At 52.5% G+C, this 26,413-nt stretch overlaps 7 protein-coding genes across 7 annotated transcripts; 1 reads left to right on the top strand and 6 right to left on the bottom strand.

Annotated features, from left to right (window-relative positions):
* Positions 1–406: 406 nt before the first annotated feature.
* On the bottom strand, positions 407–930 carry Z517_08480 (uncharacterized protein; the record flags this gene model as incomplete). Its single annotated transcript, XM_013426996.1, has 2 exons — positions 407–674; positions 722–930. The coding sequence occupies 2 exons, from the start codon at positions 928–930 to the stop codon at positions 407–409; spliced, it is 477 nt and encodes a 158-aa protein (XP_013282450.1).
* A 786-nt stretch (positions 931–1,716) lies between these two features.
* Z517_08479 (uncharacterized protein) lies at positions 1,717–3,390 on the bottom strand (the record flags this gene model as incomplete). Its single annotated transcript, XM_013426995.1, has 5 exons — positions 1,717–2,416; positions 2,498–2,531; positions 2,589–2,676; positions 2,748–3,049; positions 3,105–3,390. 5 exons carry the CDS (start codon positions 3,388–3,390, stop codon positions 1,717–1,719), a joined length of 1,410 nt encoding a protein of 469 aa, XP_013282449.1.
* Positions 3,391–6,090: 2,700 nt separating this feature from the next.
* On the bottom strand, positions 6,091–7,305 carry Z517_08478 (uncharacterized protein; the record flags this gene model as incomplete). The annotated part of the gene is made up of 1 exon (XM_013426994.1): positions 6,091–7,305. The coding sequence occupies one exon, from the start codon at positions 7,303–7,305 to the stop codon at positions 6,091–6,093; it is 1,215 nt and encodes a 404-aa protein (XP_013282448.1).
* A 1,405-nt stretch (positions 7,306–8,710) lies between these two features.
* On the bottom strand, positions 8,711–9,169 carry Z517_08477 (uncharacterized protein; the record flags this gene model as incomplete). The annotated part of the gene is made up of 1 exon (XM_013426993.1): positions 8,711–9,169. One exon carries the CDS (start codon positions 9,167–9,169, stop codon positions 8,711–8,713), a length of 459 nt encoding a protein of 152 aa, XP_013282447.1.
* A 584-nt stretch (positions 9,170–9,753) lies between these two features.
* Z517_08476 (uncharacterized protein) lies at positions 9,754–11,154 on the bottom strand (the record flags this gene model as incomplete). Its single annotated transcript, XM_013426992.1, has 1 exon — positions 9,754–11,154. One exon carries the CDS (start codon positions 11,152–11,154, stop codon positions 9,754–9,756), a length of 1,401 nt encoding a protein of 466 aa, XP_013282446.1.
* Positions 11,155–12,204: 1,050 nt separating this feature from the next.
* Z517_08475 (uncharacterized protein) lies at positions 12,205–14,853 on the top strand (the record flags this gene model as incomplete). Its single annotated transcript, XM_013426991.1, has 1 exon — positions 12,205–14,853. One exon carries the CDS (start codon positions 12,205–12,207, stop codon positions 14,851–14,853), a length of 2,649 nt encoding a protein of 882 aa, XP_013282445.1.
* An 8,016-nt stretch (positions 14,854–22,869) lies between these two features.
* On the bottom strand, positions 22,870–23,923 carry Z517_08474 (uncharacterized protein; the record flags this gene model as incomplete). The annotated part of the gene is made up of 2 exons (XM_013426990.1): positions 22,870–23,780; positions 23,839–23,923. 2 exons carry the CDS (start codon positions 23,921–23,923, stop codon positions 22,870–22,872), a joined length of 996 nt encoding a protein of 331 aa, XP_013282444.1.
* Between the last annotated feature and the right edge of the window lie 2,490 nt (positions 23,924–26,413).

Raw genomic sequence — 26,413 nt, 5'->3', positions numbered from 1 at the left:
AATATGGAAATGTTTAGATCAGAGCATTTGTTTGGGGCACTAAACTGAGAATTTGGCACAAGTCCAGCTCGCACCCCGTCCGGCTACACTTGACGACATAGTACCAACCGCGGGGTAATTTTCCCAAGTGGTACGTCCAGATGATTTATGGATTGGACAAGGTTGATGACTCTTACTATTTAGGCTCAAGTATTTGAAATCTGTATGGCCAAGTTGGATGGTAGAGTGTAAGAATGGGCATTCTCTCGTTGCGATCTCCACCTTGGATTTGGTACTGTAAAGTTATTGCAGGGAATTTAGCCGCTGCTTCAGGTCATGATCTTGATTCTCATCAATCGTAAACTATCAATACAGTTCTGACTCGTGCACTTCATACAGCGTGTCTATATCACTAGAATCATGTCTCTTATGGAGGTGGTGAACCTGCGACCTCTGTTAACCCGATGTGAGCTCTGAGTAACCGCTTCTTCTCCGCCAAATTTGCACCCTGTGTAGGAATACCCAATTGTTGTAGTACCGAATCTAATTGTCTTCTTGCCATACGTTCGATTTCGGATGAGGTATGAGGGAAACCAAGGATAGCGGCACCGGTAGTAGCGTTGACAAACGACACAAGATTTTCGTTCTGACTTCGAAGGTATGTATTCCGAACGCGGACTGCGTTATTATGATTCCTATAGAATTAGTATAGTGATATTAAAATAAGTCGAACCGTACATACGATGCAGTAATTTGCTGGCGGACATTTACAACGTCTTCTCGTATTGCCCTCGTGTCTCTCTCAACTCTCGTCAACTGCTCCCTGATTGTACGGAGCTCGGCGAGAAGTTGCTGACCGCCAGCGAGTGCAGGTGTATTTGGTATCTTTAATATCTCGGCAGCAATGATATTGAAGTTAGTCTGCGGACCAAGAGCGATATCGTCAGCCATCGTAATGGTGAGGGTAAGGGTGATTGTGGTGAGGGTGGAAGTGTTTGTTTTGGGTTCCCGGATGGGTGTGGGCGGAGGAAAGCGCACCTCCAAAAGCGGCGGTGCTGGTCGCCAAATTGGGCGCCAAATTTCCCCGGAAGCAGAGTCAACCACGAGAGACCCGAAAACGGAGTTCACCAAGTTTCGCAAATAATACGTCCTGTCCTTGGAAGAGACGTACAAAGGGACTGCAGCAGAAATCAGACGGTCAAGGCGCGCGTGAGTTAAAGCGTGAGTCAAAGGGTTAGAAGAGGTGAGGTTCAGCGCGAGTGACGAGAGGGGCAGGCGTAAAAGCGGCGCGGTCTGGGTGAGCTGTACGTGACCTACAAGCAGTTTTCCCATCGCTTTTGTCGTCAAGACGCGGGGTTTGATAGCCACAAGAGAATTTTCTAGCCTTGATCAATCCTACAGAATCTGCGCTGTTGTATTGTGCAGTGGTAGATGGCTCTAGTCCAGACCTTACAGAGAGCATAGAATCTATCATGGCAGTTCGAGCGCGAATACGTCCCCGAAAAGCTCTGGATTTATGTTCGTCAGATGCAGGCATTTCGGCTTCTGATTCGCCCTTCACTCTGGTTCTATCCGTTCTCCGTGCGATTTTAGGGCAGGCGAATAATGTCAAATGGTTGAATTGGATGCAATTTAGTCTGGGTGAATCTGTTTGTGGTTTGAATGACGATTTCTCCATGTGCAGCTGCCTACAGACCCGTTGTGGCAGACAAACAAACGCTATGAAACTCCACCCTGTCAACCCTGGCCCTCGCGTTCTGTTCCTCTGAGATGACCCAGCTTCGCCGCCAACTTCAGCGAGAGGCCATCGTTCCAGAAATAACTCTCGCATACTCTGACATTTGCCTGCCAATCTCGCAGGGTAGGTCGCGCTCGCAAGATCGATAGGCCCAAAAACCACGGCTGTGCTGATGGGTCGAACGTGGCTAGCAGCATGGTGGCCACCCAGGTCATAAATGCCTCGTTTCTCTCCGTCACCTCGATATACACTGTTCTCATGTACTTGCAGCGAATCTGGAGGTAGGCGTTCGTCAGGAAAAACATGGATCGTGTCGAGTCTGTGGAATAGCAGAACGAGGTCAACGCTAGAACCAGGAGTTGCTCGACCATCGTCAAACCTGACTTGTGCAGGAACTCGCCGCACAGCGTGACGTTGCGAGAACTCTGGGACAAGTCATGCAGGTTGTATACGTCCGAGTCGCGGAGAGAGGTATTCACCTCGTGGGTCCAGTTGTTGACATGGGTGACTAGGTTGATGATCTGATGACTCAGCATGCCTGACAAGGCCATGTCAGTCAGTCCCGGTGCGAAGCGCGCAATAACATCGCACAACTCAGGATCGAAGGGATGTTCTGGGTAGGTGAAGATTCCGTCTTCAGGGAAAAACCGTGGGTCGGTCAGGGAGATGGAATGTCGAGCTGCATAAAAGTTCTGCCACCTGGAGAGCAAGGGATAGACGGTCCCTGATTAGTCATGTGTTTTAGATCCAACGTCGTGTCAGAACCAAAATAGAACTTACGCCGTGGCCACAGTCTTGAGGAAACCCTCGAAACCTGTCTCTTGTCAGAATGGTGTGTGTAGACGACCAAGTCATCGTGCAGGAGAGGTACCCAACTGGCCAGTGCCCCCTCGAAGGGCGACCACTTGCTTGATGCCCAGTGTATGCATATCAACCGCCTCATAGTTTCCCGAAAAGGCCTACAGAGTCAGACACCGCGTCTCAGTGAGTTTACTATACACGGGGAGTTCCCTGGAGAGCTTATGATCACCTCAAATGCGCACAAATTGGCCAGGGTCACAATCACGGCGTCACTTGCCCGCTGCGACTCGTTGGTCAACCTCTCCCGTAGCAATGACACGGCTGACTGATAGAACCGAAAAGATTCAGAGGGAGCCTCGCGACTACCGGTGGCGGCAATATTGGCGCTGAAGGAGGACATGGCTACCAGCGCCGAGAAGACCATACGGTCGTTCATGACGAACGGAATGTAATCACGCAGAAGGAACAAATCTGGGCCCACGCCAACGAAATGTGGCCGCTGAACCGCTGTCGGCGAGTACTGTTTCACATCTGGTCACACAAATATTAGACGTGGGATATGAAGCGTGCAGGGGACAGCACATACAGTACTGAATGGCTCGCTGGACAAAACTGTTCCGGGGGAGGGGGAAAGGAGAATGCGACAAGTCCCGCGCTCCGGGATTGCCCAGTTGGACGACTTCATGACTGGATTGCTGGGAGGTGCTGCGACGATGCTGGAGTGGTCTCTGTTGTTGTTCTGCAGGCTGTTCATGAGGAGTCTGTCGTTGCAGGTGTGACTCCTGTTCCTCATCTGCCCGCCGTTGCTGTCGGGGGAACAATGGATTCGTCCTCAACACTGACCGTTCGTCGAGGTCACCGGGACGATCCATCTTTCCATGGCTCCGGACATGTTTATCCACGACTCCTTCCTGCTGACATGGATGTCTGCGACAATATATGGGCATCTTGGAAACCAAAGGCTTCGGAAGATCCGCGCTCAATGTGCGCTAATCAAAACGATTCCTCCGCAGCCGAGGATTTTGGAGCCTTGGGGCCTCTGGCGTCAGGGCATCTTGCCTGTGTGCGCCCTAGAAAGACGGTAGACTTCCCGCCCATTCGGTCACCACTTTCCAAAAGAGAATAACACACAAAGCAGTGGAGCGCTCTACTGAAGCAACACATCACGATTCTATCGAGACCAGCTCCGGAACAAGATAATCCGTCCGGAAAAAATATGCAGGGATCCGCCTTGGAAGAGTCCCAATGCAACTGCGCAGCCACCATGGACGTCCCTCTTAGTGCATCTCTAAAACCCATTCCCAGCCAACAACTGCGGATGAAGGGGGGCCGGGAATGTCTAGAGTTCCTGGGTAAGCGAACCGTTGTCGAATTGCACACATGCTGCAAGGGGCGCGCAACGAGTTAATGCAGTCCTCACGGGAGCAGCAGCCAGGGTCAGCTCATGTTTTCGAATTCATCCAAGACTGACAACAACCCAAAAGGCACATACAAGCAAAACCAGCAGTGAGCGCGAACTCCGAGGTCGATCTACTTCATCGAAAAATCCCCAATCAGAAGCCGGCGGCCCTTTGTGCGTTTTGGGCAAGAGTAGGCGGGATGGCCCTATGTGGACCTTTTGGACAAGAGTTGGGAATTAAAAGACACATCATCTCCACACGTTGTCTCGGTGGTCGAGTCGTCGACGTTTTGAATCATGCACAATTGGCGATCCCCGAGAACATGGCGTCCAACCTCTACCAGGACGTGGAATGCCCGGGTTGAGTCTAGTGGGCGTCCAGCACCCATTACTCGGTTGAGATAATGCCCCCTGCCACTCGTCTCCGGCGGCGCCAACTCTCAGGCCTTCGGGGCATTCTTCATTCGGCGTGCCCAGGCAACAAGAACGCCAATCAATCTTCTTTCGACCGCGGTTCTACCCTTCCAAACCCTTGCGGCTTTGTCATCGCGCATGTCAAGCTACCAGAACCAGAAAGCTACGACATCAATTCGACTCGTTGCATGACGCTCTCAAAGTGGCCATGTGAGGCTCCTCAGACAGCAATCAACAGGCTCACTCATCTGAGAATCCGGCCCGGATTACTCGTAGCCAGAGCGACCGACACGAAGAGAAGGGCACCTCTAAAAAAAGCTGAGAATGACTCCGGAGCACAGTGTATGGGCGGGCAGCCATCAACGGCGGGACCCGAAGCCACCTCATTCAACCCTAGAGCCAAGTCGCACCGTGTTAAGGCAAACCTGGTAGGCCAAACCTAGGGCCAGATCGACTATCCCTCGTACGCTGACAAACCTTGCCCAATCGCTAACATTACGTTGGTGCATGGCATCAGAGGCTTGTTGTTGACATGCAGGGACACACGGATGAGTAGCCACAAAAATGGAAGAGCGAAGCCGCATGCTGTTGCCTCATCTTCGGCATGTTCAATAAGGTGTGAACTACGGTGCCGCATCTCTGAAGGTGATAGCGGCACGCATCTTCTTTCTCCCACATCTTGCCCAGCCCTCATTTGGTAGTTATCCCTACCGAAGAAGATTGTCATCCGTCATTCCGGAGTCCACGATAGTGGATGGCCCGATCCCGGCCTTCTGGTCAAGACAGCCAGTACTACCAGAAGGGGCTTTCATTTCAGAGACGCAGGAAACTCTGCTCGTTTTAAGCTATCCGAAACGCGTCTCCCGGTCCACTCAAGAGCCCTCCTCTCGATTCTCTGGTCCCACCACCATCTCGATCAGTCATGTGAAAACACGGTAAGCTCAAGGGGGATCGATGCTCCTGTGTGTCTTCTTCCAACAGGACACAGACACTTCCGTTCAAGCTCAGGCTGCCACATACCGAAGGGTGCCGGCTGGATCGCAACCGCTGTTGCATCCAGGGAGGGTGTCAATTGTCTTTACCCCTATGCGACGCGTGCCTGTCGTTGCGATCATGATGAAATCATCACGGCTATTGATTTAACCGTCGAGTCATGTCGTTGGTGATTTTGAAGTCCGTCCGAATGGATCTTAGACTCTCTGCTGAATAAGGCAACCGGGCTCAGAACCAGCTTTCTCGACAAGGCTTTCATGCTGATGTAGCAGGCCAGTTGGTGAAGAGGAAACAGTGAGTTGCCCAAGTTGGCCATCAGCAAGTGTAACGTTTTGGAAGGCCAACTTGAACAGCCCACATGAGGTTCGCTGTGCAGGCTAATGGGGCATTGGATCCGAAATGCTAGAGTAGCTTCTATGGGGGGGAAAGACGACGGAGTCACTTGGAGGAAAATCAATGGCCAATATCAGAGGGAGGAAAGACAGCTGTACCACATGTGGCACCGTCCAACACACAAAATGCACTTTGAGATGTATGTGTTATGTTTGTGCTGCGTGACTCACAAAGACTATTCAATGGCCTGGCAATTGGGAGAAGCCATACAAGTCGAAAAATCTAATGGATCGAATTGTAGGCTAGTTTATCTACTACAGTCTTTATAGAGCTTCTCCTGGGAATTTCATCCTCTAAAACACCCCCCATGCAATACACACAGACACATGCACAATCGCATTTGCATGAATCCCGGCGGACAGCAGCAGAGGTTTTAATCCGCATCCAGCCTTGCGACGGGCCTTGTGTCGTCGACCTGGATGCCTCCTCTCTTGCGCTCGTCTGCGTCGTGGAAGGGCAGGCGCCAGCCGCCCTCGCTGACGGGGCAGCTCAGCCACAGACGCATCAGGTGGCGGCGGGGCATGCCGCTGTCCGGGCCGTAGTCCCTATAGGCGGTGCGGGCGTGGAGGATGTGCGAGTTTGAGACGAACTGGATGTCGCCGACCTCGAGGATCATGTGCAGCTTGACGCGCTGGCAGACGGCCTCGAGGGTCTCGAGCGCGTGGACCTGCGCCGGCGACAGTGGCGGGATGATGCCCTTGTCCGAGAAGCGCGTCAGGCTGCGCACGTAGTAGGGGTCCCATTTGCAGTAGACGCGCTGCTCCTTGCCCGCTTCGGGGGTTTCGAGGTAGAAGACGCTGGTGCGGATGTAGGGCTCCTCGCCGCGCGACACCTCGCCCTTGCGGTCAAAGTACCACACGGGCTGGGTCAGTAGCTCCGCCACGTCGGGGAACTCGGCCTGCAGGATGTTCCACACCTGGTGCACGCACGCCACGTCCGACTCGCCGCCCTCCTCGGCGCGCGCGATGCAGAGCAAGCCCACAACGTCCGAGTCGTCGGCGTGGAAGAACTGTCGCGCGTTGGTCCGGTAGATGCGCACCTTGTCGATCTGCGTGCTGTCCTCGCCCAAGTCCTTGACGTGGCCCAGGATATGGCCCCGACCGTTCTGCGACACCGGGTAGCCGATGTACGTGCCCAGTCCCATGTAAGCGACCGCGGACTTGTGGGAGCCCCATTGCTGCACGGGGAAGCCCTTGTACAGGATGAAGCCCTTGCCGTTGAGGATCTCGTTGCGCATCGATTTCAATGACGCTGCCATGCTCGGGAGTGGGAAGTTGGCCGGGTTGATCCCTGTCAAGGGGAGGCCTTGGGCCATGAAGTTGTCCGCCGCGGTCGAGAGTTCATTGATCTCAGAATCCGAGAAGACGTGTGTCCATGTCTCCGGGTGGGAGGCGTAGTCCTCACTCGACCAGACCGTGGGGCCGGAGATGGACTTTGGAAACGCAGAGTAAGGGTACAGCTTGTCGTAGAGCGGAGGGTGTTGGCCAGATGTCTTGAAGCCGTCCGGGAAGATGGACAGGTCAATTGGCGTGGATTTCGTAGGCACCTCAGTAGGAGGGTGAGATGATTCAACCGCCACAGGAGCCATTGTGTTCTTCTGATGTTTGTCAGTCAAGTCTAGGGTGGCCGATACCTCGTTTCCAGATGTGTCGAATCTCAGACAAAAGGAAAAGAAATGGGTTCAAGAAGGTGAGAGAGAGAAAAAGGTCTGCCACTCTTGAAATTTCTTAGGTTCTTTTCCCGTGATCCTCTTCCAGTTGACCTCATGCCATTCAAGTATAGCGAATCCCTACGCCATCAGCCATCATTGTACCGATACGCATAGGGCATCTCCGAATGAACGCCTGCTATCGGGCTGTTTCGACGGGTCGCACGCGAGGGGTTCGTGTTGTGACATTGGTGACATCGTGAGGGGCAATTGCGTGATCAACTCGTTTCGCGAATGATGAACGAGGAGCGGGCGATGTCCGACACAATCACCTCAAGCGGAATCGTTCCGTTGAAACATATATATATAGAATCGGTATGTAACTCGATTGATGGAAAGGTGAGGCTCAGAGTGAGATATGTGAATTCGTGCGAAAATTGTTAGGGTGCCGTCGCTGACAGACCGTGCCGTCAGTCCAACTAGAGAAATATCTGCAGACTCCACCCTCAGCCCCTCCGCCTGCCGCACAAGTAGGAGAAACTGTAGGACCCGTAGGCCTCCCTCTTCCCCGGGGATCCAGCCTGCTCACATCACTGTACAACATCCAGCCTGCTGCCACTGTCCATTGGGATTGGACCTGGTCAAAGGATATGACCCCGACGCGAAATAGCCTCCGGGATGGTACACCGGTATTGCCCTCCCCTGCCCATCAGTCATGTTGTATCCATTACCCAGATTGCCTGCCTCCCTGGGTGTCCTGAGAATTATCCTTGTCTTGTCAGCATCGTAGTCTCCTTTGAGATCGCAATTTGGACAACTGTCGGCCGGCGCGGAGACGTATTCAGGCTGGAGTAGTCTTTTCCAGGCACTTCTTGCGGGTTGATATTGGTGAGCCTGGTTCTTAAAGGATGCTTCTGGCCCACACGGTTTGACGATGCTCATCCAGTGATGTGGGCAGGTATGAGATTTGAATGCTTCGGTCTTGCACATCTTGCAGTTATTTGTGCTCTAGGGGGTAGATCAGGTGCAAGGGCGTATGCTCGACAATACTGTGTTTGCTTATCCGGGGCTTTCAGCACAGGATGCTGCTTTTCAGGAGGACGAGCTCAAGGAAGAAGAGTCGCTTTGAAGACAAATATTGGTGCGGCGTCATCTTCTGTAATGATATTGTTTGCTTGTCGGGTTGGTGGTAGAGCGGGCGGTGACAAGCCTGGCGAGTGTGATTAGACCTGCGTTCGCAATGGCTCCTCCCTCGTTTGGGATGGCTTGGGTGATTCCAATGTGAAATGTCACCGTTAGTTTCACCTGGGTCGCGCCGGACCAGTCTCATCGACAGCCAGACTCATTATGAGCTGTTCGACGTACTTGAGCCCTTGGCCTCTTCAATCGCCTTCAAAATTTCTCCCTCCTCTTCCTCGTCGACACTGTCCCTCCCTCTCCTTTGGATCGCCAGCATAAGCTCATACATCTGCCCAACCTGTTGATCACTCAGTTTATCCAACAACGCCGGGTCAATCTTTTGCTCTTTCCAATCCTTCCCTTCAAGTTGCTGGCCGTATTGTTGCCATTCTGTCAGAAAGCCGACAATGTGTAACGGGTTCTCAATGTCCCTGTGTCTTCGGAACTCGGCTTTCAGGTAGGTGTCGCCGAAGACGCGTTCTTCGGGGTTGAGTCGCTTGCGGTGAATGCGCAGGAGACGACGATAAAGGGGGATGGGAGGGAGTAAAGCCAGAGCTTGCGCTCGCTGTCCTGGTCTAAATGACGGCGTAATGGGGGCCGCAAGCAGACGTAGACTTGCCCGCATGGTAGAATCAAGCACCGCGAGATCCAATTGCCTATCCTACGAGGTGTGAGAGCTCCTCAACTGGAAACAGATATTCACCTTAAATTTTGAACATGGAGACGAGGAACTGAAAACTGGCCTCGAATCCCGACAAATAGCCGGCCGATTCTTCAGGGAGGCAAATCCACGAGGCTGAGACCCTTTAGTTTGAAAACAAGTTGTACATACGGAGTATGCTTTTCTAATTACAATTTCATCAAGTTCTTCTGGAGACTTGAAGTCTCTCGGTGACTTGCCGGAGCGATCTAGGTATGGATACATAAGGAAGAGCCATGTCAACACCATTTTGTCCCATCCATCCCACAAAGCCACCATCTGCTCCTCAGTGTCAAACCATAGCAATAAAAGTGGCCTCTAGCCAGAACAGTAAAAAAGTCTTTACGAATCCGGAAAATGATTGGACAAGAAAGCTCACGGGGGTATCTGCGGTCAACCGTCTCTCGTAAAATGCAGTTCTGAGTACTGTACAGGTAGTTGCGAAAAAGGTCGTAAGCTCGTAATCATACATGAACATGGGTCAGGGGGGAGGGGGCTGCTCGTCTCGCCTAGTCACTGCAGTCCATGTCCGAAACTTCTTCTTCATCCGCGAATGGTCCGTATTCCTCCCGTAAGGTTTCTTCGTCAGTGAAATCGTCATCGAACATCGGGTGGTAATCCTCCTCCTCGGGGATACCAAATTCGTCGGTCACGTAGAGTCCAAGGGCGTCACCCAATGTGAAATGATGGCGATCCTCTACGTACGCTTCCGCGTCTAGAAGATGCATTGGGAACATTTGGTCCGGATCTTCAAGGATACCACTTGCCACGAAGTTGGTCAAGTTCAAATTTTTTCGCATCCGCTTGGTGGCATTTGGCCAGCGACCTTGCTCGAGGGTCATGAAGCCTAGTCGGAGATCGCGCAAAAATGGTTGACGTTTCAACATGCTTAGGAAATAGTCCTCCGTGGTCGACATGCAATCCAGATTCAACATGTGAAGACGTGGCCAGGCGTTTGAGCCAAGAATATTTTCGAGGCTGGTGACAGCCCCATAGTAGCCGTAGTCGTCAAAGTTGATCGTGAGCTGTTCCAAATCACGGGCAGCGCTCAGTGCGTCACGAAGACAACCTTTCGCAAGATCTGCATAGCAGCGGTCTGCAGTCATAATGTCCAAGCCAATCCTGTCATCCTTCTCCAGACGGAAGCTGAGGTCAATGGCTTTGAGGTTTTGAAAGGCGCGACATATCAGACCAGCCGGTACAAAGCCGGTGAAGAACTTGGGGCTCATGACATGGACCTCCAATACCGCGAGTTGGGTGAGTGGGCGCCCTTCTGGGAAGAGTAGATGTTTCAGCTGGTCCTTGGTGAAACTGGTATCCTGTTCAATTGGCATAGCACAATCGGCAGTAAATGACTCGAGGAATCTCCCAGAGAGAACATGCTTGCAGCGACCAACAGTTGAAAGGATAAGTGTGTTCAGTCTTGGGAAACATGGCATGCTGGACGAAATGAAGTCGGTATAAGCGGCGGACTTGAGAACCTTCTGTTGTTTCTCATAAAGATCCAGATACCGTTCGTACTTTTTCTCAATCTCGCGGTCGAACTTTACCAGGTTTCGTTCGTAGAGTCTGTGCTCACGGGGAGTCGCATGTCTGGAAGGAGTTTGCGGTCTTTCGCTCTGGTGATGATCGAGCTCGTAGTGGGCATGGTAGGTATGGATGCAGGGTACGCTGGCCAGCAGATTGCCTTCGAAGACTATGGTGTCGACATATTTGGAGAAAACATCGTGCTGTGCGATGGCGTGTAGACGTTCGAAGGAGTCCTTTGTGCAGTGGAAGCGCACTCTTTTTACCAGCGCTTCAGCTCCGACCTCGGCCAACCGCTTGTTGACCAGTCGCACATTGGCAACATTTTGAAACTCTAACCAAGCGCAGACTTTCAGGAGCACCTCATCGGGACATTTGTCCATGTTTGATGTAGTGTAATGGGTGAGATGTTACACGAGAGAGCCGTGAAGGAGGAAACGGGAGTGCGTGATTTTGAGAGGTGAGGGGCAGTTGGGCACCGGCCTTTGGCGGTCGCAGGCGCGGAGCTGGCTGCGCAGACGGGGACTGAGCTGAATTGACGAGTAGCTCTGGACCAGGTGGGCAGGCTGGCCAGCGCAGTGATAACGAGTGTGATGCGCTTCAAGCCATCCAGAGATGGTTGGTTGAATGAGGGAGTGAAGGAGGATGGATGGAGATGGGAGATGGACAGGGAAAGTGAGCAGCAAAAAAGGCGACGTTTTGCCGGGGGTTGATGTTATCGGGGAAAATAATTAAGGTAATCAGTTTTTAGGGGAGAGACAAGAGATGGTTAACGGAACAAAAAGAAGCCCGGGGGACAGAACGGTGCCTTGTCACGCTTGTCTTGGTGCCTGTCACCCAGTACAAATTAGCAGGTCACTGCACGCTTACCCGTGGATAAAAAGTGCGGGACAAAGGGAGCACGAGGAAATGGGGACCTGGGCTAGTAGCACTAGTTCCTAATACGCCCTTTACCTGGGAAGGTTTTCACGCGACCCGCGTAAAGTGATTCCTGATAGGCTAAGCTTAGTTGGCTCTAGTCCACCATGACTTCCCCCAGCCAACCCATTTTGAGTCCCTTAACCGCGCGCAGGTGGTGCATCTCAACTTGTTGCGGCGCTCCCAGCACTGTCCAACCCACCATCACCATCCTTTACCACTACCACCACATCACAATCACAACCTGCGCCTGAACACCTCTCAGACCAGGAGCACTGGCACTTTCACATTGTGCAACCTGGCTCTCTACTTCACTCGTCTCTCGTCGCTTCATCTGTCAGCCCTCTTACGTCCCACCGTTGGTGACACCTCCATGGTCAGATAATAAAGGATTCTGTCCGGCTCAGAGCTTATGCTCTGAGCCTGTTCGCACATCTGATTAAGTACCCACTCGAGGCCAGCATACATTCTTCATAATTGGCAAAGCTTTATTGTGTACCGAGGATCACTTCAGGATGGAAGCAACCGTGGAGTTGGAGGAAGCGCCCGCCAAACCACTGGCCAAGGGCGCAGAGACTCTTTTGGCGAAACATCTTCATGGAAGGAAACAAGAGTGGGATGCAATTACGGCGCACAAAGAGCCCTTGCGCCTGCTGGACTTGCCCGTCGATATCCTACAAACCATTCTTCGAGAGTTGACGCACACAAATGACCTGACATCCCTCGCTTTGACCCATTCAGCGCTCCACGCCCTGGTCATTCCTCATATCTATGCCCGCTTCGATATTGTCTGGCCGGACGCGAATGCCACCTTTGAGAACCGCATGGGTGTCGATGCGCTAACCTACGGACTGGCAACTCTGGTCATGGCTCAGGATGTGTTTGGTGAAGCCCCATACCAGCAGCAGATTCAACATCAATGTCAGAACTGCGGTCACCATAACCGGGCTGCGCAAACGGCCTTGGAACGACCCAAAAAGATTCGCCGTGGCAATCATTTCGCTCAGTACACCCGGAAATTCAGTCTAGGCAATGGGCCAGCGGAGTGGGTGCAGGAATACCTCATCACGAAAGAGGGAGGGAAGATGCTAGGGACGTTGGTTGCACTGGCAGTGGGCAGGATGCGAAACCTGGAAGCTTTCATTTGGGACATGCCCACAGGTGTTCTTCGCGATGTGTGGATGGCTCTAGCTTCGCTCGGTAACCGTGATGACGGACGAGAATGCCGGCTTGAACGAGTCTGGGTTCGCTGGCATGACAATCAGGACCAAGGGCCCCTGGCTTCTCCTCCACCACCAGGATCTATCCCAGGGCCACAGGCTTCTAACTTGCCAGCGATTTTGGCGGGATCTGCCGACTCCCTTTTCCAAATTCCACCATATCCTCGTGTCGAGTTTCCGACGTTTTCGATTTTGCCACCTCTCAAGAGTCTAAGTGTGCTTGATATTGATGAACTGCCCTATGCAGAGGAAATGAGTGTTCTCATTGAGAGATCCTTGGGGAGACTTCAGGAGCTCCGTGTCGGCATAGCTTCACATGCGCAGTTCGACATATGGGCCAGACCTGCCGAGGACCGAACTTCTATTCTGCCTCCCCTTATGCCAGGGATTGGTGACCAGACACCGCGACCGGGAGGTATTCTCGGCATCCTAGTGCATCGATTCTGCGACACCTTCTCTCATTATGCACAGAATCCAAAGCTATCCTCTATAGACCCGCAACAGGGCCCGGCCCAAAATGCTGCGATTGTGGACACTTCTCGAGAACCGGAGCGGGAGGAAGATCACGAAGGTGTAGTGAGCACTTCCGAGGTGAATGAGTTGGGCGCACTTCTGTCGGCCCAGAGTATCCAGGACGACCACTCTGAGGCGGTTTCTGCCTCAGCGACGAAGCAGCGGTCATTCGGAGACGCCGCTTCCGTTCCAAACGCCACCCAGACTCACAACACGAACGACACATTTCAAGATTCTCCTCGAGAAGGTCGCCCAGTCCGAAAATTGCAGCTGGAAACGCTCGAGCTAGAACGGGTCTACCTGTCAATAGCGGTGCTCTCAAAAGCAATCGATTGGTCTCGACTGACGACCTTGACTCTTCTAGGCTGTCGAAACCACGATCAGCTGTGGAAAGCGCTGCGGAAACGGTTTACTCCCACAAACCGGAGGAGGGTGTCAACGACGCCGTTCAGGATCTCAGCAAATGGAATGTCGAGCATGCTACTTCGATCACAGACCTGCACTCCTCCGCCTCCTGCCCCCGCTTCGTCGGATTATCCCCTGAGATTGAGGCGACTGCACACCGACATGGTGTCTCCAGCATTGATTGCATTTATCAAGGACACGCTTGCGCCGGACAGTCTGGAATGGCTTTTCCTTCAGGAGAACACGGCGTACAAGTCGCCGGTGTCGATTGACATGATTTACAAAAGCGCCATCCGACGGCATCGTTCTAGTCTGACTAAGCTACTGATCGACAGCACACTTCGGACCGAAGACCCAGATCGTCCTAATACCAATTGGCGGAGATGGGTGTGCAACCGGGAACTCATCACTTGCATCACCAGCGGCAAAATGAAATTACGAGAGTTGAGCATGTCGATCGACTACAAGGATTGGCACTATTTCCTCCGGCGCCTGCCTAACGCGACGACGCTGCGGTCGTTGCACATTCCACATATTGCCGAACACGTCAATGGCACGGTTCATTCTCGCGAAGCGGCATTGCAAGTGCTTGATATTGTGGCTCTGAGGCCAGAGCTAGAGTTGTGCTACCTCGGGATTCAGAGCCAGTGCTTCGAGATCTTGGAGTATGCGAGTCCGCGAAAAGGATCCAGCTCAGGCATGAGCAGTCTGGATCACCCTGGAGACGACATGGGACCAGATGGTGACATGATGGCGACTCATGGCAATGCGGCTCCGACTCCGCACGACCATGACTCTCATGATGAGGAAGCTGGCGAGAATGGCGAAGGCGGGGCAGCGAACGATGATAGCGACTTTGACGCGATTTCAGACGATGGGAACGGTCTGACGGATGATGAGGACGGGAGTGACGATGGGGGAGAAGGCGGTGGTCCTGGTTCAGCGAAACCGACGTGGAGGCTTAGGGAGATTCTGTTCTACGACGACAAGATTTCCATCTTCAAGGCGAGGCATGGACGGTTATAATACGAATGCAAATGTAATTACGAGAAGCAGAGCGTCGAAGTATCAAGGCATGATAAGGAAACAAGGACACGCGAACTAAGGACGGGCTGAAGAAAACGGACGAGGCGTTACAACTGAGCGTGCCACGGGTGCTACGGAAGAGTTTGATGGGAATTGCTACTTTGACATTGCCATGTGTTGCTGCCATGTGGTAGTGACGGCGACAGGGACAGGGACAGGGACAGGGACAGCGTGATGCTCGATCCAAAGGTAGATGTCAGGCTTGTTCCAGGCCGGGTGGAAATCCCCACAACACTTTATATATATAGTTGGGACGCGGACACAATGAGAACGATTGCTAGGACGAGGACGTGTCTCGATTTGATTTGAATAATTGTAAGAGATTTCGGGATGTGATGCAAGTGATACAAATGACCTAACTACAGTACCCGGGTACCTGTGTATCTTGATCCTTGATCTTTGATACCTTGATAGCTATGTAGATATGTAGGTATTATGATACTATGGTACTATGGTACTATCGTAGTCATGCCGCGCGAATCATGAACGAGCAGGTAGTCATTTAGTTCGTTACTCATGCATACATACATACGAGGTACATACATACAAACAAACAAACAAACTCCCCTACACCACATGCAGGATGCATGCAGAGGATACGATATCAGTGCTCGGGAACGTGCATATGCATATGCACATGCACACGCGTATTCGTACGGGAGAACGAGATGCAGCCACACCAAACATACATCCACGCCACGCATCCAGACATCCAGACGTCCACGTATCCCTCCATCCATATTTGCAGTTCCATGTATGCAGATATACAGGTATGCAGGTACGTAGGCACGTAGTCACGTAGTCACGTAGTCATGTAATTAGTCATGGCGGGGAGACATATACCCAACAGAGTAATCCATCGAAAACGCACTCTTTCCGCTCGTTTATTCGTTTACAAGGGGGTTCGTTTCATACACCTCGTACCGAGTATTCATTCGCTCGCCCATTCGCTTGCCCCTTCGTCCATGACGGGAAACAGACAATATGATAGGTCCATCTCTCTCTCTCTCTATCTGACTCTCTGACTCTATCTATCTATAGACATATACAAAAGATTATGTGGAGGGAAGGGCATGTGAGGAGAAAAAAGGGGGGGGGGGGATGATTATCATTATGATTCGGGGAGATACTCCGTAAGTAGCAATTACCTTTTCACCTCGTACTCGGTAGGTGTATTTATTTACCCGGACTACGCGGCTCACTGGCTCCGGGGGCACGGACGAGGCTGAGCTGAAGGGGCCCGGCCCACTTCTTTTCCATCGATCGAGGACAAATACCGAGTGCTGTACATACTTGTACGAGGTATTCAGTACAGTCCCTTGTCTTGTCTGACGAGGACCAAAGGTAGAGGGGAAAAAATAGGCAGTAAAGACCAGAGGCAAAAACAACGAAGACCCCTCTATACCCATGTTTCCAGAAATGAATCAGTCTGATTGGGATTGGATTCAATTTGATGATGAAATGGGAAAGAAATAACCACCTGTGGGGTCTCTGGGTCTCTGGGTCTTGTGGGCTTTGCTGTCTTGTACAGGGTAGTTCTCGCGGTCTCGCTTCCATGCGTGATTTTTACTCTTTCCAGACATTTTCTCCCGCTTCTCTCATGCGTCGACACCTCCCCAAGTCACTAACTGTGAGTGGTAAAGCCTCCTCATCCTCGTACCAGAAAAGCACGGAGCCAACTGCGAGGATTCGTACTACAACCACTGTTAAGTACAAATACTCGCTACGCCGCCAGATCCCCGTTGGGGATATGGAGACTTCCTTATCTCAGCCATCGCACCATGGCTACGAGGTATTGGTTGCAAACTAAACCATGGGGTATAAAGTGGGTGAGTGGCCATTTCGCATACTAATCCCAAGTACCGAAGACACCACACTGTCGTACCGCTCACGCCATCAGCCACACGGTTCGAGTCCGACGAACCGGAAAACAGATCAATCTCGCTCACTCGTCGGGTGGCGTGTCTCCAGACATCGGCGCCGAACTGCGGCGTCAGCGACCCTTCTACCCAAGAATTCCAAATGACACGGACAAGGCAATGATGCGGCGACTCGGAATTTGAAATTCTCTTCTTGTTGCGACATGGTGGGCATGATTTCCACGACAGGGCCAAAGGTCTGCTTACGGGCCGCATCGAAAAAACAAAGTGCCAATATACCCAATGGGACCAATACTCGATTCATGTGCATTCCCGCCCTGATGAAGCCGGAGAAAAGCAGGAAGACGGTGGCGGTCGTGACCACAGCACTGCGCGGGCTCGATGAGATTACTTTGCTGTGTTTCACGGGCCTTGTCCGACAGTTGCCCTTGCACATCATCTTCCACGTGGAGATTGACTCCATGTCCGTAGAAAAACCATTGTAAAAGCCTCCGGAGCGACCGCGTAGTTGCTAGGGCGCTCATTTTCCTGGCGAGGAGAGAACGAGCCCTTCTCACGACACGGTTTAACACCATCCTTTGTAGCTCTTCCATGCGCCATGCCCTAGCAAGTGCGGCACCCTTCGTCCCAAGTGTTGTTCCTGTTCCACCTTCTTTCTGTCGGCGTCCGAGGCCTGGAAAGTAAACAAGCGCACGGTTCAACGTTTGATACTCGACATCTTGCATCGCGTTGATTGACACCATCGTATTTGTGCTTCGTCATCGAACATTGCATTGCAATTCGGTGGGGAGAACGTAACGGCCGCAGATGTGTTCGGCGAGGGCAATGTGAAAGAGACTATCTGTGCTGATAAGTATACGAGTCAACCGGATCTCTCCAAGACGAGGCTGCTGCAATCGGACATCACACATCCTTGGTGCCAGGCTCCTGTGATTCCTTCAATCACGTCGGTTCGCCAGACAGTCGTACTACCTTTCAAATATTAGGAGCATCCCACAGCTGAAGACAGCTCCGTGAGGCGATCTGCAGTGCATACCATCGCCATCTCCGCGTTTGGGAGAGGTTTCAAAGTCGCCGGGGCTCGGCGAGTCCGTTGCCTGTTACCAATAGGTTGACATTGGGGCAAGAAACCCGTCAAATCACGCTCCTTGCTGAGGAATGAGCACCATCCTCTTCAGTAATCCTGCCCAGCAGCAGACTGCAGACATGGCATCCGTCTCATCCCTTGCCATTGCCGCCCGCGACTAGACGGTGGTCATTAAGGGAAATAACCACATCAAGGCAGTCTCAGGCATCATGCATCTGCACTCCATGGCTGTGGTTTGTTTCGTATGTAATGACTGACAAATTTTTGAGAAGCCCCTGTTCCTTTGACGCCCTCTGTACAAAGGAGGAGCCGCCAAACTCAGCCGTGGCATCTCGGCAAACATCGAGGCAGCTTGCCGGTTGTATCGACGTTCTAGCGTTTTCACAAACATACATGACTGCTCTTGCATGCGGAGCTACGGCACGCACTCCCTGCTCGTTCGTGTGAGGTACAAAAATGGCCAATGATTTTTCTGACGACCGTCAAAGTTCTCGACTTCGTGGCAGGCCAAAGAGAGTTTTTGTGGCAGCCGTCTTCAATAGTTGTTGCAAGTGGCTGGCAGTAGTCCTGGACGCGAGCAGCTCAGCTTCCCTCGACGAATAGTAATGGGGCCCATGGGACCTTGAAAGGGAAATCTTCCGGCCCCTTGTGGATACATGCTTTGATCAATCGTACGACTGGACTCCAGGAGGTTTCGGATTGACCAAAGGTACCGTCTCCAAATTTGTCCTCCACTCCTCTTCGTAGTCTCCAGAAGCTGATGGAGATCGTGATCAATCGGCAACATGTCTGAAAGTCCATGCACCCCTGACAGGAATGCTCAGCACATAGTTGAGGGACTGAGGCAGCCCCCACCAGCAAGGAGGTATCAGGAGCTCAAAGGCAAGAAAGGTCCCTAGAGCTCAACGGGCAATAATCATGGCGCCAATATCAGATTTGGTACACCGGGTGTTGCCCCGACTTGGTTGAACGTCCAGCCCGGAGCATGGCATGCAGATTCAATTGGAGCTATCCAACAGTAGGAATCTTCGAAGGCTGGTGTCCAATGGCGGCTTCTGGCAAGTTGGACGAACGGCAGATGTCTCCATAGTAGTGACTCTATTATTGCACGCTGTCCCCCAAAAACACCAGTTTGGAAATTTCTTGCTCAATTGTGCTAGTCACTCGGCAAAGCTGGGCCGAGGGCTGCCCTGTTGAGCTTTTGGGTCTTTGGGTCGCTATTGTGCAAGCATTTATGTACACATGACAAAGTATGTGGAGAGCTGCTGGTGAGGAATCTGAGATTCACACTGGCTGGGCCATTCTCGTAAGCACTTTCGCGATAAGGTGGATGATGATGGACCAACCCAACACAGGGCTTGTTAATCTGTTGTGTACCTATACTGATTTCAATTCGCTCCACAAGTCAGCTCCAACATAGTCGTAATACAACTTGTAAAGTCCACAGCTGTTCCCTACGCCCTCGGCGTAGAATCCTTTGGGTGGTCCCAACTTCAGTCGTCCAGGCTCACTTCAGCAAGTCTGATAAGTGCTGCATATGGGGTTGAGGCCAGAGAAAGACGCCATTGACAAGGAGAAGCGACGAGAGCTGGCGAAGTGTGAGAAATTGGGTTCACACCTGAGGCGAAGGATCCAGTTGAGACAGTGATCGACTCTTCCCCTGGTGGAGATTGATGGACTTGAATGGAGCCACATGTGTAGGTAACAATCCTCCCAGGAATAATGACTAAACACATCGGTGTCTGTTCAGGAGAGAAACTTTCACTTGCCAGGATCTAATCTCAATAGCTGGCCTTGAGCATGGTACTGCAACCTGAGGTCTGACGACCCGCCAAGCCAGAAGGATGAGGTCGGCCGCATGAACGTACCTCAGCTGTCCCATAGTATACTCGGTACAGACCTACTGACCTGATCCTTTGTCGCCCTTCTCCTTTCTGGCACAAGCACAAGCACCAGCCACAAAGTCGTTGTGGCGGGGGCTTGAGAGAGTCAGGTGCCATAGCTTTGTGCACGAAGGACCATGGGGATCGGGGGCGGAACAGGGCTGAGAATAGTGTTAGTTGTTAGCGAGATCAGTTGACGACCCATTGCTCCAGTTGCATTGTTGGCAGTCCCTAAACCATTGCCTCGTGTTGATTGGCTGTGAAGTTTGGTAACTTTGGAAGTGTCGCTGGAAGTGGTAGAAAATGTGTTATACCAGCATTACCACCCTGGTGATGGGACCTTGGTCATCAGTTGTTACACGAGCCGGGGGTTAATTCTGATGATTTACCCGAGTCACCGAATAAATCTGGTAAGACTCTCGTGCTTTCCGTGAGCAGGGCGACGCCGGCCCCTGTGTTACGCTGATGATAGTGGCGACTTGATATGTGTCGTAGCATACTCAAGCAGGTGTAGATAGACCCGCACCTGTACACATATCCTTGTATCTCGGGTATCCTGTCCAGCCACAGACTGAAATCGAGTGGCGGACGCCATCATTGACGTCGCTCGGAGCTTCTATTGCAGATCCGATAGAAACAGGATGCGTAACGATGATTTCCAGGTTCTCGAGAGGCTCAGGCAGGCAGGCAGACAGGATAATCCTAGATTCAGGCGTGATCTCGCTGCGCCTAAAACCCGTTAAATGCGGATGCTAGCAGCCTAAACCGCACAAGGGAAAACATGACCGGCCATATTATTTGTCCCGGGGAAAGGGCGAGACTGACGCTTGCCACTGGCGCGGTGAAGGAGCGGCGGACAGTCATGACAGGAGAGGCGGTATTCTCGATGCTGGGACATCGGTTGTAGACGATGCCCTCTAAAGGGACCAGCTGCGGAGAAGAGTGTTAGTGCAGAGACAGACGGTATCCATCAGATTGCATTGGAGCGTTTCCCTCAGTAGGGAACCGCAGGACAACACTTGTTTAGCAAGATGAAGGATCAGTCTGAGGAGTGAGGCTGCATGTTACATGGGATGCCATCGAGACTCTGGGGGCTGAGGACGTTGTGGTAGCTTTGAGCCGTTGAAAAAGACTGGATGCGGAAAGGCTTGGGCGCTGCAGCTGAGGTGGGATTAGGGCCATGGAAACAAACAAGAGAGCGAGCAAGAGGGTTACTGAAGAGGACAATGTAGCAGGACATACAAAGCCACTCATCCGATTGTGACATGACAATTGATGACAAGAGAAGAGAAGCGAGCGACAAGGGAAGCGCGGCAAGCCAAGTGACAAGGGGGAGGGCAAGCCATCCGAGCCGGGGATGGGAAGCGGTACTCAGTGACTCGGCGGAATGAAGCTGTGGGTGTCGCCCCGTACCTGTACTCCAAGTGTAGCTGTAGAGGGCCTTGAATTCGGTGGTGCCCACTACCTGTGCTAGGCGCCTAAGATAGATGATGGGGAGGTGCCTGTAGTGTCATGATGCTGTGGTCAGTGAGCGTGAGCAGCTGCATGACCTCACCCATTAACCCTGGAGAATTGCCTACCTACATAGTACCTACTTAACCTATCAAGGTAGGAAGGTAACTCGTACCTTGGTACCTGGAGACCTCTTGCCGGTGCCTGGTCCCTGGTCCCTGGCACATGTGGACTCTCCCTAAAACCCTAGCAGAAGTTCCCTGGGCGCTCCCTGGTCGATCTCTGGGTGGGTGTTGGTGGATACGTTCCCGGGGCCGAAATCCCGGCTTATCAAGCCACGATTTGAGGAACTGTGTCCCAATACCCACAGCACCGTCAGCCTCGCCTCTGGCCGCCCCCCTGGTTGTCTTCCCTTGGTTAACTAACCCCCCAATTACCACTTCCTCGTTGGCGGGACTTTGGCTAGCACAAAAATCACCGAGGCACTTCTACCTTACTGGCTCGTGCTTGTGGTGGTGGTGTTGGTGGTGTGCAACCTATCTTGGTTGTCAACCAACTCGGGCACCTGCTGAGTTGCCTGCGACTCTGCAGTCTTGCTGGTGCAAAGCTGACACCAACATCCAAACCCACCCTCCCACAAAGTCGTACATCTGCATGAAAACTTCACCTCGCACTGACACATGCGCAACACACCTCCTTCCGCCGAGTCATATGCCCCTCACTCCCTTTCCCCCTCTATGCTCGGTATAGGTTGTTTCTTTCCCAAGGGTCAAAGAGGTGGATATCTTTATCCTAACCTAATATAGATGCAGCCAGCCAAGCGATCTGTTTGCCTTCGGGCAACTCGTTGACCCAGTCGCCGATCCAGTCGCCATGATCTGTTGCTCAAGCGGGCTGCACGTTCCCTCTTAGAGCAAGCCTCAACCCACGGGCCATGCCGACCACTCGTACAGCCTGTGGCCCAGTCCTCTCTTGTCAGTAGTCGTTCGGTTGGTCCTCACATCCTGTATTTGGAGCCTCGTCCAGTGCTCATGTTCCAGCACTGCTTGTGGTACACATGAATCCTTTCTCTCGAGTCTGCTCCCTCGATTGTGACTGGCTTTGATCTCAAGGCGTTCTCGATACTTTTTACACGCCTCATGAAATATAAAGAGCCGGAAAAATGGAGAGTCGCTTCTGGAAGGCAAAGCTTGAAATGCTGCTCTCGCCTAAACCAAGAGACGGGTCTCCGCTTCTGAAGTTATACGACGTAGCATTGCAGCAGCAGCCGCCCCCAGACACCCTCCCCAAAAAAACCGCTGCAAAGTATCATTGAAACCTCCTGCATCGGGAGCCAGAGACTCATGCTTTTTGCCAGACAAAAAAGAATCCAAATCAATCACAGATCTTGCACCACTGTGGATCAACATTGCTCCCCTTCCCAATCCCTCCCAAGCAACCAGTGTCCAGACGCCGTGGCCGGAGCATGCGCTCATTTTTCCTTGTCGTCGCCGCCTCCGTTGCCGTTCCCTTGAGCAAGTGTTCATCTGGCCGTAACTTGACGTGCAACGGATGTCATGTCTCGACCTATTCCTACCTCCACCACTTGCTCATTGAATGCTTGAAGTCGTATCGTCGTCATCGCCATGCCATCCTAATAATGAAATTCAAATAATCAAGATTCCTTTTTCGCTCGGTTCGAACTCTCACCCTCGGGCCTTCCTTTGCACTTGCCGCCCGACATGTGGCCATTTCTAGCCGTGGTTCTTGTAAACTCCGTGCCACAGTGTGGGCAAACAGCTTTGACCGCGCTACCACTTTTCTCTCTTTGGTGGCGTAGCAAGTTCGAAAAGGTCGAGAACTGGCGTCCATTGCATCCGTGGTCCCAGCACTGTGGTTTTGGTCTAGATGGCATGATCTCAATTTCCGCGGGAGAAGATTCCAAAGTGAGTGGCACTGGTGGGAAGGGTTGCATCGCCATCCCAATTGAAGGCAGTGGTTGTTGGCTATGCTGCGGCTGACCGTGCATGTACAAAGCATTTGGCGACTCGGGTGGGGGTAGGCTCAATGCTGAGCCATGAGAAGTTGTGCGGCCCACTGGATAGAATGTGTGGGCTTCCGTTTCATTCTGGTGCAGCGGATATTCAGTAGTGGTGTCTTGTTGCGCCGTTGGTGGTGGAGCAGCGGATCCGAAATAACCACTCTGGTGCGCGAAGCTGTTGATGGGAGGAGACATATTGTACGGAGGCATATTGTACATCTGGGGCATTGTCGACCCGCTTTGTGATGGCATAGCAGCCATTGACGGCAGGGACTGTGTCTGGTGTAACTGATTTTGTTCAGTAGCATAAGCCAGCAGCATGTCACTTCGACTATGACTGCGACCGCGAGAGAGGCTGGGCCTGTGGTGCCGAATGGGAGTTCGGTCACGAAGTGCTGGCGCGCTCATTGCCGCCTGCGGTGAATGGGACGAACGTCTGCGATATGACACATCGGAGCTGACTGAAGGTTGAGATACCATCAAAAGTGGCTGTGGTGGGGGTTCAGAGGTGTAGGCAGCGTTCCCAGGTGGCAGACTGTCAAAATCTAACCTCCTGATCAGCAAACAGTAACGTAGTCTAAAGTGCGCAGCGGTAACGCTTACTCTGAAAAGAATGGAGCATCTCGTTCCCGTATGGCAAGTGGTTGGGGAATTGTGACGAGGGCGTAGGAAGAACTTGAGCAGCCATTCTATGAGATATACATGTCAGTCAACCCCATAACTCGATCGATTCAATGGACGTTACGAACCCTTGTCGTTGTAGCGTATAGTGCGACAGTCCGGTAGACTGCAACTCTGCTGAAGTCGGTTGTTGTTGGTTCGATGTCCAAGAGAATTGATGAGTTGGGTAGGAAAAAGGTTCTGTGCGTTGCCGCTCCTCCTGATGCGGTTGTAGCCCCGTTTTGGTCAGTATTGACGACCTGGCGTGGTCTTGTCCTCCTTGAAAAGTGCCGACACGGCCACTTCCTTGACCACTTGCGGTGGGGAGTCGATTCTCGCTGTATGTGGCGCTCTGAGTGTGGCTGGATGAACGCTCCGAGGCCGAGGGTGAAGCCGACAAGAGGGAGGGAGTGGACTGGCACGAGTTGTGGTACGCAATATTGACTGAGGCTACAACCGAGCCTGCAGGAGCAAGCTCGATATATCTTGAATATTCTTTCTTTGTAGTCGAGGACCGATCGACGAAGTTCTGGAAGATAGGGAACGGAAAGTTGGCGGTCACTGACTGTCCAAAAACCGCCGGGCCCGCTCCGATAAATAATATCTCGAAATAGGTGCTGCTTTATCCCCGCGGTGGAAAAGGGTCCGCGCAGATTCTGTTGGAGGCAAGTCTGCGTAATGACGATATTCAGTGATTGGCCAGTCTTAGGGTATCGGAATTGCCTTTAGGCACGGCACGTTGACAGCAGATGAGAGGTGCTTGCTGATGACCGGATCTTGTGAGGTTGAGGGGGTTGCTGATGCCTTCGACTCGGGGATATCCTCGACGGATAAACTCTTTGAAAGTATCACGCCTCTCCCCCCTTTAGCGCAGCCCTACAGTCCCCTTTGTACGTTGCTCATATGGCCAAAGAACGTTTTGATCCTATTTGGGGGCCTGAGCGATCCCGGGCGCGGCAAATGGAGGTGTGGCTCGAGGGGAGGGGGGTTGTCAGGGAGCCGTGTTGCCCACGCCACGTTTTAAGCAGATGGAGACAGGGAGAACTGGGATGGATCAAGCCAGAGCTGAAGATGACGGATAACCGTTTGAAGACAATGTCGAAAACGGGGGGGGCCAGGCGGTTGTTCACATTGGGTAGCCAGCAACGAGGATCAGATGTAAGAGTAGGTTGGTGGTGGAAAGGTCTATTGCCAGGCCAGGTCGGGCGGATCCTGACCCGCGATCATGAGTCCAGGGAAATTCAGATACCCTCAAGCCTAGCTTTAGAGATCCAGGGGAGGTGCTTGCTGCGAAGAATCAAAGAGGACTGTGCGGCGCTCAGCACGGTAAGAAACCGCGCTCTCAGGTACGTGTTGGGGGGGAAAGCGCTCGAGGGAGATCGTGGAGCGACCGTACATGGGCCCAAAGCCCAATGCCGGTTCACCAGCATAGCCCACTCGCCGACGCCCATGGAGAGCGGAGCGACCTCAGCCACGGTCAGCACTGCTTACTTACATAACTCACCAAAAGACGTCTCCAGTGGGGCCAGTTTAGTAGTGTTGTGGAAACCTGGGAGGGCTGCAAGAATGCTCTTTGTTTCGAGAGTAACACGCACTTTGAGCGGTAATGAGATGCGGTAGTGCGTAATCAAGTACCAGCCTTTTGAAATGACAGAAACAATGGTATATACGGAGGTCCGTGTACCCATGGAGAACGTGTCGTCAGAAACCGCCCGTTCATCCAGCACTGGGAAATAACTGTAGGTGAGCAATAAGCAGGCAAGGCAGGTAAGCAGAGGGGTGGTGGCCACCATCCTGCCTCCACTAACAACCAGCCTGGTGGGATAGTACTGGGAAATAATGTTGCAAAAGGGTACCTCTCTGTAGAGTGGGTGTCTGATCCCCGGGTTCGGCCACTTTGTAGCCTATCAGCCTCGACCAAGGCCACAAAACCCTTCTCAGAGGTCCCAGCACGACATTTGCTTCATCGGGCAGGTGGCATGGGTTGTGCTGGTTGAGATATGATTTTCATCGACTCTACGCTGTGTGATTTTTAGCAATTGAGACTTAGCTCACCCCATTTTTCAAGAGGCAGACGGTTGAATGGTGTCTCTCTTGGTTCCTCCTCTTCCTCGTCAACCCTTCTCCAGAGGCTGGTGGCCAACCTCTGAGCGTTCCTCCCCAGCACCAAAACATTTGGCCGGGAAAACAAAGCAGCTCTTCAAGGCACACTAACGTAGCTTAACGGCGCATGAGTGCCAGAGTCGACTCGTCCGGAGGGTAATAGTAATACGCACAACCACCTCCGTCCTCCGTACCAGATGGCTGATTTCTCAAAGGTCTGACAGGGCCCTACTTGGCTCCAACGGGGACCGAGTAGGCGGGTGGCAAGGCTAAATTACGGGAGTCGAGCTTGGAAAGACGGCCTTGACGGATCGACTGCTAGTGGAGGACAAGTTGCGAGGTGGTTGGTGGATGAGCACAGATGGCGAGATCAGTGGTGAGCACGAAGGGCACCATCCGAGCGAGGGAGAGAAAA

Source organism: Fonsecaea pedrosoi, assembly GCF_000835455.1.
Source record: "Fonsecaea pedrosoi CBS 271.37 unplaced genomic scaffold supercont1.5, whole genome shotgun sequence".
Taxonomy (NCBI): Eukaryota; Fungi; Ascomycota; class Eurotiomycetes; order Chaetothyriales; family Herpotrichiellaceae; genus Fonsecaea; species Fonsecaea pedrosoi.
Note: the sequence above shows the minus strand (reverse complement) of the source record. Positions and strands in the feature narration are given on the sequence as shown.